Raw genomic sequence first — 12869 nt, forward strand, 5'->3', positions numbered from 1 at the left:
CACGTTTTATATCCCCCATGAAAATAAAGTTGAATCTTTCTGTAAACAGTAATTTTCTTATTTTCAGAAATCTCTACAGACCTTAAGTACTTCACTGAAAAATTAACAACCACCTGCCCCAGAACCACCCACGGAGACCCTCGCTGCTGAATGCGACATCGACAGAACTCGGGAAACACTTAGCAACACCTGGCTCCCGCAAAAAAAACAACCGCCTTCTCCGGACGCAAATAAATAATAATAATTATTAATAATAAAAATAATAATAATAGCAGAAGGGCGGCAGCAGGCGCGCACCTTGACCCCGCGGTGCCCCGGCGGGCCGGGGCCGGGGCCGGCGGGGTGTCCCTCCTCAGCAGGCGCTGCTCTCCGGCGCGGCGGCCGCCTCGGGGGGAGCCTCCCGCGGCTGGGCGGCGGCGTGAGGAGGAGGAGGATGCCCGGCGGCGTTGATGTGGCAGCCGGAGGAGAGGTGGCTGCGGACGCGACCCTGCAGCTGAGTGACCTGTGCGCGGAGGAGGTTGGCGGTGGCGGCCAGCTCGGCGTTCTGCCCCTTGAGCGCCTTCACCTTCTCCTCCAGCCGGGCGATGCGCTCCAGCTTCCGCCGGCGGCACTTGGAGGCGGCGATGCGGTTTCGCAGCCGCTTGCGCTCGGCTTTCAGCCGCTCCTGGCTCTCCGCGTCCAGCGGCGACAGCGACGGCGGCGTCGGCGCGCTGCTGCCGCCCTCCCCGCCCGCCGACGGCGGCACCTCGGGCACCGTCTGCGGCTCCTCCAGGGCCCGCGCCGGCAGCCGGCCGCTCCCCAGACCCGCCGCCCCGAAGGCCAGGCCCGGCGGCGGCGGGGCGGAGGCGGAGGGGTAGGCGCTGCCCGAGGGGCTCAGCGGCCCCGCGGGGTTGAAGCCGCTCAGGTTGGTGTAGACGGCCGGAGGGTCGGCGGCGGCAGCGGCGGGGGCTCCCGGCGGCCCCGGGCGGGCGGTGCAGCAGGGTCCCGGCGCGGAGAGCGGCGGTGGCGCCGCCAGCAGCTGGTTCTGCTTGTGCAGATCGGCCAGGGCCTTGACGAAGCCGTCGGCGAAACCCTCCTGTTCCTGCGTCACCGGCTGCCGGTAGAGGAACGGCCCCGGCGCCGCCGCCCCGCCGCTCCCCGCCCCGGGTGCCGTCGGCCCTGGGCTGCCCGCGCCCAGCCCCGCACCCCCCTGGATCAGCAGCTGCTCCAGGTCGGCGGCCGGCGGCAGCTTCAGCAGCGGCAGCTCCGCAGCCGACCCCAGCGCGGCCTCCGGGCCGCCCCGGGCCGCCGCCGCCCCGCCGGCGCTCCCGGTCTCCGCGGAGCCCGCGGTCGGCGGCGGGGCGGCGGCGGCGGCGGGCGGCGGCGGCAGCAAGCGCAGAGCCGCCGCGCTGCCGCGGGCGCCGGCAGGCGGGCGAAGGGCGAAGGGCCCCGGGAGCGGCGCGGGGGCGGCAGCCGGCAGGTCCCGCTTCTTGCCGGCGCCCAGCAGCAGCTTCTGCCCGGCGGCCGCATCGGCTCCGGGTCCGCCGGCGGTACCGAAACCCGGCAGCGGCACGAAGTCGGGCAGCAGCTCCAGTCCTTCCTCGGGGTAAAACGGCGCCTCCATCTTCACGGCGGATCGCCCGCTACGCCCGCCGCTCATGCTGCCGCCCTCGCCGGCCGGCGGCGGCTCCGGCGCGGGGCGGGCCGGGCTGGGCGGCTGCTCCGCGGGGCCGGCCGCCCTCGGCTGGCAGCGGGGACTGAGCCGCCTCCCGGCGCCGCCGGACCGCGCCACGCCCCGGGCCCGCTGCCCGCCCCGCCGTCGCCGCCTCCCTGCTGCCGCCGCCGGTCCCCCCCGCCCGCTCCTTCCCCCGCCCGCCGGGCGTGCGCGGAACGGCTTCCCGGTGGGTGTCCGTGGGGAGCCCGCGCTGCTCCTCCCCCTCGGAAACTCGCCCCGCGGCTGCGGTGTGGGGAACAAGGCGCTGCTGGGGCCTTCCTCCGTGAACGGGGGAGTCTTCTCGGGGCCATTAGTCCGGCCCGAGGACCGGGAATTCTCAGGAGGAAAGCGAGCAAGGGCATCGCGTGGCGGCTGCTGGGGCAGGTGCCGGTGCGTTCCGTCTGTGATGGATGGGCACAGGATAGTGCAGGTGTCGAGGACTAGTGATTCTCAACAACACAGTGCTGGGAAGTCTGACGGGAAGTGCTTGGCCATCATGAAAAACTCCAACTAGTCAAACTAAAAGTCACTCAGAAGATGAAGGCCATGAATTTGATGATTTGATGTGGCCTTTTTTCCCTGGGAAAAAAAAAAAAATTAAGAAAAAGAATTTGAAACATCCTAGACATATTTCCAACATTTTCAAAATTACTGAAATGTGAATAGCATTTTTCAGTTTGGAGGTTGTATTTATTTGTTATTTTATTCAAGACAATTGCCTCTGCCTTTCCCCAAGTTTTTCAAATTCTTATGGGATAAGGAAATTTCTTTCTACGCAGTCTTTTCTAAATCCGTTTTGCTTCAGGACACCAATGTGATCCTGACAGAGCTGCTGAAAGCTCTGCTTTAAGTCTTTAAAATCAGCTTGGTGACTGATGGTCTCAGTGGCTTATCTACACATTCACAAGACCTTCTCATCTGTGATGGACCCCCTCAGTTAGGTGTCACCTTCTGCAACCTACTCATGCTTTCATGCTTTCTCCCCAGGCATTTCCTTCCTACATATCAAGACCATGTGCCTCTTCTCACAGTGTCTAGAGAAGTTGCTAAGTTCTGCTTTTAGCACGATCTGTATGGCCATGCTTTGCCCCCCTGTTCCTAAAGTTCATTCCAAAACCAGCAGTGGAGGAGGAGATGGACAGTGGTATCAAGTCCAGGACTTTGACTCATAATCCCTCTTCAAGTCCACAGAACTGGAGTCTAGGTGCACTGAGGCTTTGATGACCTTGACTCAAGCAAGTACTTTGGGGCTGCCAATTCTTACGTATGGGTGCAAGAGCTCCTTTTCAACACTGTCCAGCACCTTCAGTCCCTGCCTGGCTGTGTCACAGGTGTCACCCTCTTCTGCTTCATCTCCTGGGTGAACCTTGGACCTGTGTTTCCAGTTCTGTTCCTGGTACCATCTCCTGCTGCTCCTACCTGAATTACCTGGGTGGACCTGGTTCATCACCTCACCGTGTGTGGGTGTGTCCATTCGTGCCTGCCGTGCTCTCGTGCTGCAGGACTCTGTCCAGGCTGGTGAGCCTGGTTCTGGTCACCCCTAGCTCATTTTGCCATGGGACAAAGCCCAGCTCTTCTGGTTCTTGAGGCTGTGGCAGAATTGCTGCCCAGAAAACTGGCAACAGAGGGAGAAGAAAGCCATCAGGCACAGGCCAGGGACAGAGGCATTCACATGGGTAGGGGAGGAGTAAGCATGTTTTTCTTGGTGAGGAAGGTAGTGCTAGAAAGAGCTTATTTTGGTTTCCTTGTCTCTTGGCTGACCTAGCAAAAGAGGCAGCAGAGCTAACAGTGCTCAGCCAACAGAGTACTGAAAACATCTCATGTGAGTGACTTTGTGGAAGTATAGATTAAGCTGCTGTACAGGCTTTTCTGTCATATTCCTAGGCAAGCAAGTGGCAGTGACTGGTCCCTTCCATCAGCTGGGCAAAGAGAGCTGTCTAGGCAGAGAAGCCACAGACTCCAAGCCAAGGCAAATAAACCTTATTTTCTTTCCCTCACAAAGCAAGTGTAGACGGGGAAAGTAGGCTGAGTGGGGTCAGAGAAAAAGCCATGGAGGTTAATTTAGGTCTGGGGTTATTGTCAGTGAATTTCTAGAATATACCATTACACTTGACTGGGGTGATCCTAAAGGTAGGTTCCTTCGTCATTCCTATACAAAAACTGTCACTTATGTAGGACAGTTTTAGTTGTTGATCGAATGCAGAGTTCAAAAGTGAGCCCACAGAATGGTAACATGTTGAAACTGCTCAAAATAAACCTATTTGTAACAACAAATGGATTTGTTGAGACATCTATCTACTGTCTGCTGATGCACCTGCACACTACGTTTAGGCGAGTGACACGGAGTTGTTTTACACGACCTTAATGCAACTGTGTGTTATAGCAACGTGGTCTTCCCGTTGTTTGCTTTTGCCTTTCCACCGCCCCTCCTTTTTATAAATTTTTTATTCTTCTCCCCGAAGGAAGCCAGAACCTCCCGCGGGGCTCACAGCGCTGGGGCAGCCATCCCCGGCCACCACTGTGGGCACGGCGCGGCCGGAGCGGCCTTGAGGGAAGGGACGGCCGCAGCGCAGCCCTCGGCCCCGGGGCTGTGCCTGGCGGGGCCGGAGGCGCTGCCCTGCTGCGGATGGGGCGCGGAGAGGCGCTCCCCAGATGGTGCCGGATGGGGCGGACGGCGCTGCCCAGCTGTGGGTGCAGGGTGTGGGTAGCACTGCCCAGCTGTGGGTGGCACTGCCCAGCTGTGGGTGGCACTGTCCAGCTGTGGGTGGCACTGCCCAGCTGTGGGTGCGGGGTGTGGGTAGCACTGTCCAGCTGTGGGTGGCACTGTCCAGCTGTGGGTGCGGGGTGTGGGTGGCACTGTCCAGCTGTGGGTGCGGGGTGTGGGTAGCACTGCCCAGCTGTGGGTGGCACTGTCCAGCTGTGGGTGCGGGGTGTGGGTGGCACTGTCCAGCTGTGGGTGCGGGGTGTGGGTAGCACTGCCCAGCTGTGGGTGGCACTGCCCAGCTGTGGGTGCGGGGTGTGGGTAGCACTGTCCAGCTGTGGGTGCGGAGTGTGGGTGGCACTGCCCAGCTGTGGGTGCGGGGTGTGGGTGGCACTGCCCAGCTGTGGGTGGCACTGCCCAGTTGTGGGTGCGGGGTGTGAGTGGCACTGTCCAGCTGTGGGTGCGGAGTGTGGGTGGCACTGCCCAGCTGTGGGTGGCACTGCCCAGCTGTGGGTGCGGGGTGTGAGTGGCACTGCCCAGCTGTGGGTGTGGAGCGGAGGGCGCTGCTCAGCCTGTGGAGCGGAGCGCCGTGCCCAGCTGTGGGTGTGGAGCGGAGCGGTGGTGCTTTGCTGTGTACGTCAAGAGGAGGGCTCTGCCCAGCTGTGTGCGTGAAGCGGAGGGCCGTGCTCAGCTGCGGGTGTGTGTGGAGCGCTGCCCAGCTTGTGGAGCGGAGCGGCGGCGCTCTGCTCCGTGTGTGGAGCGGAGGGCGCTGCTCTGCTGTGGGTGTGTGTGGAGCGAATGGCCCTGCCCAGCTGCGGGTGTGGAGCGGAGTGGCGGCGCTCTGCTCCGTGTGTGGAGCGGAGGGCCCTGCCCAGCTGTGGGTGTGTGTAGAGCCGCGGCGCTCTGCTCCGTGTGTGGAGCGGAGGGCCCTGCCCAGCTGTGGGTGTGGAGCGGAGGGTCCCGCCCCGCGGCGGGTGCGGGGCGGGGGCGGAGCGCGGCCCCAGACGGGGGCGGAGCGGCGTGAGGAGGCGGCCGGATTGGCGAGCCCGCCGAGCGAGGCCCCCGCCCCGCCCCGCGCGCCGGCGCGCCCAATGGGCGGAGCGCGGCGCGCGCGGCTACCGCGAGAGGTTCCGTTGAAGCTGGCGCCGCCATCTTGGAGTCGGGAGAGGCCGCGCGTCCCGTTCCCGTCCCTCTCCGGAGGGCCACGGGCGTGGGGGGGGGGGGGGTCCGCGGGAGGCGGGGGGAGCATGGGCGCCCTGCGGTGAGTTCGCAGCGCCCCGCCGGCTCGTCCATCCCCGCGGAGGGGCCGCGCCGCGGAGGGCGCGGGGTTGGGCGGGATGGTGCAGTCCTGTTCCGCCTACCGCTGCCGGAACCGATACGACAAAGAGAAGCCCATCTCCTTCCACAAGTGAGCGCGCGCGGCGCCGGGGCGGGGTCGCGCCGGGGAGGGGCGGGGCCAGCGCGGGGCCGCGCGCGCGAGGGTGGCGGGGAGCCGTGAGGGAGCGCGCGCGGGCGGGCGCGCCTCACGGTCGGGCTGAGGGACAGGGGGACAGACCGGGCACAGACAGACAGGGGGACAGACCGGGCACAGACAGACAGGGGACAGACCGGGCACAGACAGACAGGGGGACAGACCGGGCACAGACAGACAGGGGGACAGACCGGGCACAGACAGACAGGGGGACAGACCGGGCACAGACAGACAGGGGGACAGACCGGGCACAGACAGACATGGGGACAGACCGGGCACAAACAGACAAGGGGACAGACCGGGCACAGACAGACAGGGGGACAGACCGGGCACAGACAGACAGGGGGACAGATCGGGCACAGACAGACAGGGGGACGTGTCCCCTCGCTGCCCCTGAGGCTGGGGTGCCTTGCCCCCCGCCCCGGAATCTCCCCTGGGGAAAGCCGGAGGGACGGGACCCTCGGAGCCGCCTGTTGCAGAGCGACAGCGAGCAATGAAACCCCGTTCCCTCCTCACCCCGATGAGGGGCAGGAAGATTTTTGGCTTCGTTTATCAAGCTTTCCAGAAAAGCTGAAAGTGCCTCTTGCTTGCAGGTTTCCTCTTACGAGACCCGATCTTTGCAAGAAGTGGGAAGCTGCTGTTAAGAGGAAAAACTTCAAGCCGACCAAGTACAGCAGCATTTGCTCAGAACATTTTACCCCCGATTGCTTTAAGAGGGAATGCAATAACAAGCTCCTAAAAGAGAATGCAGTGCCCACAATATTCTGTTACACTGAACCCGGTGAAAAGGTATCGCTGGCTGGGGGGCTATGTACAAATCACGGACGGGACGGGACCGCTGAGGAACGTGTCTCAGGCTGTTTATTTTTTCATATCAGTCTTATTACATGGTTTTGACAATGGGGATACAATACACAGAGCTCCATTATTAAGCTTACAGCTTCCTAATATCTCAGCAGATATACTTTTCTACAGGAGTTATTCTACCCAAGCGTTAATACACAGACCGTAGTTATATTTGTCCTTTCTACTTCTTGTATAATTTTTCTGCTGACAAATCTTATAGCTACTGCTTACCTCTAAATCACCATCCTGCTGTCTCTTTTTACCTACCTTTTACAATGTGCCTAAAACCCTCAGACTTTAAAGAATCCCACAAAAAGGTAAACCCAAAGGACCCATGCCTGCAGGTGCTAGGACATATTGTGTATGTCATTGGTTGCAGCGTGGCAGGGCAGCGAGCAGGGAGAGATGTAGGCTGGAAAAGGATGGAGGCTGGCAAGATGCTGGGCCTGGGGTCACCAGCAGGGCTGTGGTGACTGAAAACACCTCCAATAGCGTGCTTGTTTTCTCTGAGGCTCTCTGAGGCTTTGGATCACAAACTGTTGTACAGGCAGACACTGGCTCTGACCTGCTCGTGTGTCTGTTTATTCAGCATCCATGTGCTGAATTAAATGGAATGGCAGCAAAGTAAGAAGGTGTTGCCCTGTAGTCAAACTATTCCACAGTAATTCCTGCATATTCAGGGTCTGAGAGCCATCATTAATGCTTGCAAATGGCACTTGCTCTCTTCCCCTAACCCTAACCATTGAAGACATGGTGGATGTTAACTGTGAAACTTAACCAGAGGGCTGTGCTTTGGCTTTGCAAAGTAAAAGTGAGCGACAGAACCTTACCTGCACCTGCTATCTGTTTGTCCTGAGAGCACCTCTGTCTTGCCTTAACATTGTTTTCAAAAGCCATACTTGTCCCTGACTTCTGAGGGTAGAGGCTTCTGTGTGAGGTGTTCTTCCCTTCACTGTGCCACTAGAACAATTTACTGTGAGATGCAGGTCACTTATGAGTTCTCCTTGATGTAATGACTTCAAGACAAGAATGGAAAAGACTGATTTTTAACTCCTTTAAAGGATATAAAACATTTCATCTCTTTCTGCTCTGCCATAGAGAAAGTGGCAAAGGAGACAGTCGTAGATAGAGTAGGTTTGGGGAGCAAAAGACTTAAATGGGATGAAGTGCACAGAGTAAAACTCAGATTTTTCTTGTTCAATTTTTCTCTTTATGTAACATGTTGGAATGTTGCAGAAATAAAAAGGCTACACATTTGAAAAATGAAAAGTGGCTAATAACAGATAAGAATATAAACAGAATGTAAACAAGGAGACAGACAACTTACAGGAAAATACAGTTGTGTTTTTGTTTGATTGCACTTCCTTACTTATCTGTGAAATACACATTTTCTTTGTTGTGTGTAGAATACTTGCAATTTTTTTTAGTCTGAAAGCTGAATGGGTGTATAGGGTAGTCTGCAAAAGCACTGTTGGTGCAGCAGGATTAGTTGTGAGACACATTTCCAGTTTTACTGTCATACCTGGATCTACAAAAACACAGAAGAATGAGTGCCTTTTAATTCTGAAGGATTTATTTCTATTTTTATTTGTCTCATGGCACTTTTGAACAAACTGCCATAAATCTTCAAGTAACATTGTAATAGCAAAGAATAATTGTGATTGTTTTGGAGTTGAATCTACATGGATTTTGAAATACAGTCACTCTGTGTAATTTGGTATACTTTATTTTTCTTTACTTATGTCTTAGGAGAAGTACTTATTGTCTAGAATAAATAATTAGAAGTCACTGCTGATGTCATAGAGTTACCAAAGATCTCTGTTCTCTGTGATACATTGTGACCATAATAATTTGTATATAGAGGTAGCATATACACTATAGCTTCAAATAGAAGTCTCTGTGAATTCAGCAGTCCAGCAGTGATCTGATTTTTCCTTTTGTTTCTAGCAAGAATGAATTTATTTTTGCTAGCTCTACCTTTGCCTCGTAGGGTTTTTTTAGTAGAAAAATTTGATAGTGACTGCTGATAGGGTCAAGCTCTTTAGAATATTCAATTCTTTAGAATATTGATATGTGAATTAGGTAGGCTAACAGCAGCAGTTTTTTTATAGCTGAGAAATAGGACTGGTAGTTGGCTGATTTTGTACTTTCATGGGATCAGTTATATTTGAGTGCATATTAAACTTCCCTTTAATGCCAATCACCACTTTCCTTCAATACCAGTCGCCAAACTGCATTTTCAATTACTGTCTGCCAAGTTGTAGTTTGTATGGTGGACAGGTGGACACCCACACATCTATCTTGCTTGTATGTTAAGTCAAGGAAATTGATGATACAACCTTCACATCTGATGAGCTTGATATTTTGATGGTGAGGACTCTTGACTGTTCTTAAAATCAGTGTTTTCCCTGTCCTTATGTTTTTCTTTGTACTAATAGTATTGGCAACAGGTGGGTAGGTAGACATTTTTTTTCAGTGCCTCTTTTACTGAGACTGCTTTAAGCTTTCTTTTCAATAGGCAATATGCAAGCTCTTTGGTTTCAACAGTGATTTTTCAATCAGCATGTGCACAGAAGCATTTCTGAATTATACTGGATTCCTTTGGGGAAGAAATAATCTGATTCTCTGCTCTGGCCTATACTCAAATGGCTTGGAATCTGTATTGTCCTGACCTGTACAAGTGGACCTATCAAGAGCAATGTGATAAAACAATGTGGTAAAGGGAGGGGATTCTGCCCCTCTGCTCTGGAACTGCTGAAGTGAATCCAGAGGCTGATAAAGTTGTTCAGCCTGGAAAAGAGAAAGTGGTGTGGAGACCTCATAGCAACTTTCCAGCATTTAAAGGTGGCCTACAAGAAGGCTGAAAGGGACTATTTGATGAGGGCAGGTAGTGACAGGACAAGAGGGTATGGCCTTAAGCTGCAGGAGGGCAGGTTTAGATTAGATACTAGGTAAAAATTCTCCATGGGGAGGGACTGGAACAGGCTGCCCAGAGAAGCTGTGAATGCTCCATCCCCAGAAGTGTTCAAGGGTTGGATGGGACTCTGAGCAGCATGGTCTAGTGATAGGTGTCCCTGCCTGTTGCAGAGGATAGATATGATTGTTATCTTAGCTAGCCGAATGTCACTTCTGCCCTTAGATGAGTCCTGGAGTGAAATGGACTGTTCCATCCCACACCTGCCCATGGCAGAGGGGTGTTAACATTGGATGATCTTTAGGGTCCCTTCCAACCTAAACCATTCTATAAATCTATGATTCTAACTTTTTCTAACTTACCAGGGCAGGTGTGTGTCATACCTTTTGTTGCATTGCTTTGACATTGGCAGAAAATTTATGCAGTGATAGTTGGAGATCAAATAGCTTTCTGTCACTTTAGCAATTATATTTGAGCAAAGAGTAAATACCAAGGATGAGAAGGCTGCTTTGCTGTTGCAGAACTGTTTATTTTGGTTCATGATGTCTCTTTTAACCAAACCCTTATGCTGCAGCCCAAAACCAGTAACAGAGTCCCTCCCAGTTGTTGAGAAGACTGTGTCCATCTCTCTGCTCTGCCAGCCCATCTGCTCGCTCAGTAGTTAACCCTCATTCTACCTCAGCAGAAGATTGTCTGCTTCTGTTGTGTTTTTTAGTTAGCTGGTAGGTTCAATTACGTAGTGGTACAATGCAGCAGAAAGGAGGTGGGACAAAGGGAAATGGGATGTCAGCAATGAGTTACTAGGTCATCTGAACTCCATTTTTTGCAACTGCAATCTGTATTCTTGCTTCTTAGGTAATTCAAAAGACCTATTTAGACATAAGTGCTTGAGTTTCAAAGAGCCCTTAAAATGAAGCTGGTTAAAAATATGTCCAGTTGAGAAGCTGGACAAAGCAGGCCTAGAAACGTTTGCCAGTTTTGAAAATTGTGTCTTTGAAATTTATTTTATTAGTTTAAATCCTGGTGGATTAGATTATTCTGGGGCTGTAATAAGGGGAGTTGTGTTGTAAACAATGTTAAGCATGAAAATGTACATTTTTTTCCTTGTTCTTCCTAGTCTGAAGAATTTGCAGAGCAGCCAGAAGATCCACTGCCACCTCCTCCACCACCACCACCGCCTCCACCTCCACCACCACCACCACCAGCAGCAGCTCCAGTGCTACCACAATCTCCATCAACTCCGTCTTTTCATTTGTCTCAAATAGATGCCAGATTTGTAGATCCTAGTATTGGATTATTGATGCCCCCTCTCCAGACCCCCAGCAATCTTGCTGTTTTTTGCGATCATAACTACACCGTAGAGGATACAGTCCATCAGCGAAAAAGAATTCAACAGCTGGAGGAGCAAGTTGAAAAACTGCGGAAGAAGCTCAAGACAGCACAACAGCGGTGCCGGCGTCAGGAAAGACAAATTGAGAAACTAAGAGAAATTGTTCAGTTTCAGAAAGAAAAAGACATATTGGCAGGAAAAGGCTATGTGATTCTGCCTAATGACTATTTTGAAGTTGTAGAAGTACCTGCCTAGGAGTCACAAACATCAGTTTTCACTATGGTAGGCCAAGAAATTTGGTTTAAAAATTTAATTCTTTCTAATTCTGTATGTAAGACTTTCCAGAAATCTAAAACAATAATTAAGCAGTCATACAAATAGGATAATATTTTTTCTTCATTGTCATTTCAGTTTGATATACTTTTAATCTTTTGAAGATGCAAGTATCTAAGAATCAGAATATGCAATGAATTTAAAAAATATTCATTGCTTCCTGAAGGAAAAGATTCAATATTGAAGACACATAGGAGATTTACTTTTTTTACAAAGTCTGTCTTACGCTTACAGGGGCTGGTAACTGAATCTGGGTGACAGTGAAGTTTAGGTGGTTGTACACCTAGTGCTTTGTCAAGACTTCTAATGTTGGCTTTGGTAATCCCCAGTACGTAGTTTTTACTGATTTTAGAAAAAACAGAATTAGGTCAACTAACATCTGCAAGTGCTGCAGAAAGATAGATAAGATGCACATTTCAGTCTGGGAAAACATCCAACTTCAGTTTGCTATGCATTTGAAGCACTGGAAAAGTAATTCCTGGATGCCTTTGGGTGAGGTATGTAAATGAACCTCTTCTTTTGGAGTAACTGTTCACCACGTGAGTGTTTTGAAGGCGATGAGGAGAATTCATTAGCATAGCTAACGAGAGCTGTAGAAGCAGCTTTTGTTTTGAGGGCACTTAAAAATAATCCAGAAGTGCAGAGTTGACCTTAACATGTATGTTACTACACTGTTGGCAGGATCATTAAGACAATTTAAGACATTAAGTCACTGTACTATTTACAGTGACTGCTTGCAAAAGGATACTGGTAATACACAGTCCCAGTATGTTGCAGGGTCGTCTTCCCATAAACACTGTAACTGGTAGAGTGTTGTTCTTGGTTTTGAAATTAACTCACATGTCAACCATGTGTAGTTTCAGGAAATGAAGTAAGTTTGTTCTTCATCCAGGGAATCAGACATTTATGCCTTTGCAATTTTATTTCTTTCATTTTTTCACTCCCCAAAGGGCATCCACCAAAGGGCAGATAGGGAACTAGACTTTGGAGTTGCTTGGTGCTAGACTGGTTTATAATATCTCAAATGCTGCTGCCTCTTCTTCAGCCTTATTAAGATTCTTTCTAGTAATAGATTTAGCATGACAAAGTAGTGCAGCAGTTTGCACTTACTTTCTAAAAATTTATTTAGTCAATGAACTCATTCAAAATGAGAGCAAATGGCTCACCCTAATGTGGGCTTCACAGCTGAAATTCCTGGATATATGAGACATGAGGAAAATTGGATTTCTCAGTCTATATCAATCTTGTGTGCGATGTGGGTTCTAGCTCTGATGTTAAACAAGCCTTGTTCATGATGGCTTTAAAAGCTTCTCTTAATATCCTCTTACCATGACATTTTGAAATATTTCAAACCAGTCTTGATACTTCTGACCTCACTCATGCCATGTGTCTATTTTCCCTACCATTTCATACACTTAAAATGAACAAAAACGCCAATGCTTCCTTTTGTGTACATTTATTATATCTGATTAAAAATTTGAAAAGCAAATGATGTGTTAGATTTTTAATTACTCTCTCTTCTCCCAGGATTTTGCCAAAATTGTCTTGACATTTTACATTTTTATTTTCTACTAGTTTTCT

The 12869-nt window shown here is 51.8% G+C and overlaps 2 protein-coding genes across 2 annotated transcripts; one reads left to right on the top strand and one right to left on the bottom strand.

Annotated features, from left to right (window-relative positions):
* Positions 1 to 205: 205 nt before the first annotated feature.
* Positions 206 to 2133, bottom strand: LOC110480216 (transcription factor Jun). Its single transcript, XM_085566498.1, has one exon. It carries the CDS (start codon positions 1637 to 1639, stop codon positions 353 to 355), a length of 1287 nt encoding a protein of 428 aa, XP_085422624.1. The 5' UTR covers positions 1640 to 2133; the 3' UTR covers positions 206 to 352.
* A 3433-nt stretch (positions 2134 to 5566) lies between these two features.
* Positions 5567 to 12777, top strand: THAP1 (THAP domain containing 1). The gene is made up of 3 exons (XM_077790371.2): positions 5567 to 5802; positions 6459 to 6654; positions 10743 to 12777. The coding sequence occupies exons 1-3, from the start codon at positions 5732 to 5734 to the stop codon at positions 11208 to 11210; spliced, it is 735 nt and encodes a 244-aa protein (XP_077646497.1). The 5' UTR covers positions 5567 to 5731; the 3' UTR covers positions 11211 to 12777.
* The last annotated feature ends 92 nt before the right edge of the window (positions 12778 to 12869 follow it).

Source organism: Lonchura striata, chromosome Z (genome assembly GCF_050655825.1).
Source record: "Lonchura striata isolate lonStrDom1 chromosome Z, ASM5065582v1, whole genome shotgun sequence".
NCBI lineage: Eukaryota > Metazoa > Chordata > Aves > Passeriformes > Estrildidae > Lonchura > Lonchura striata.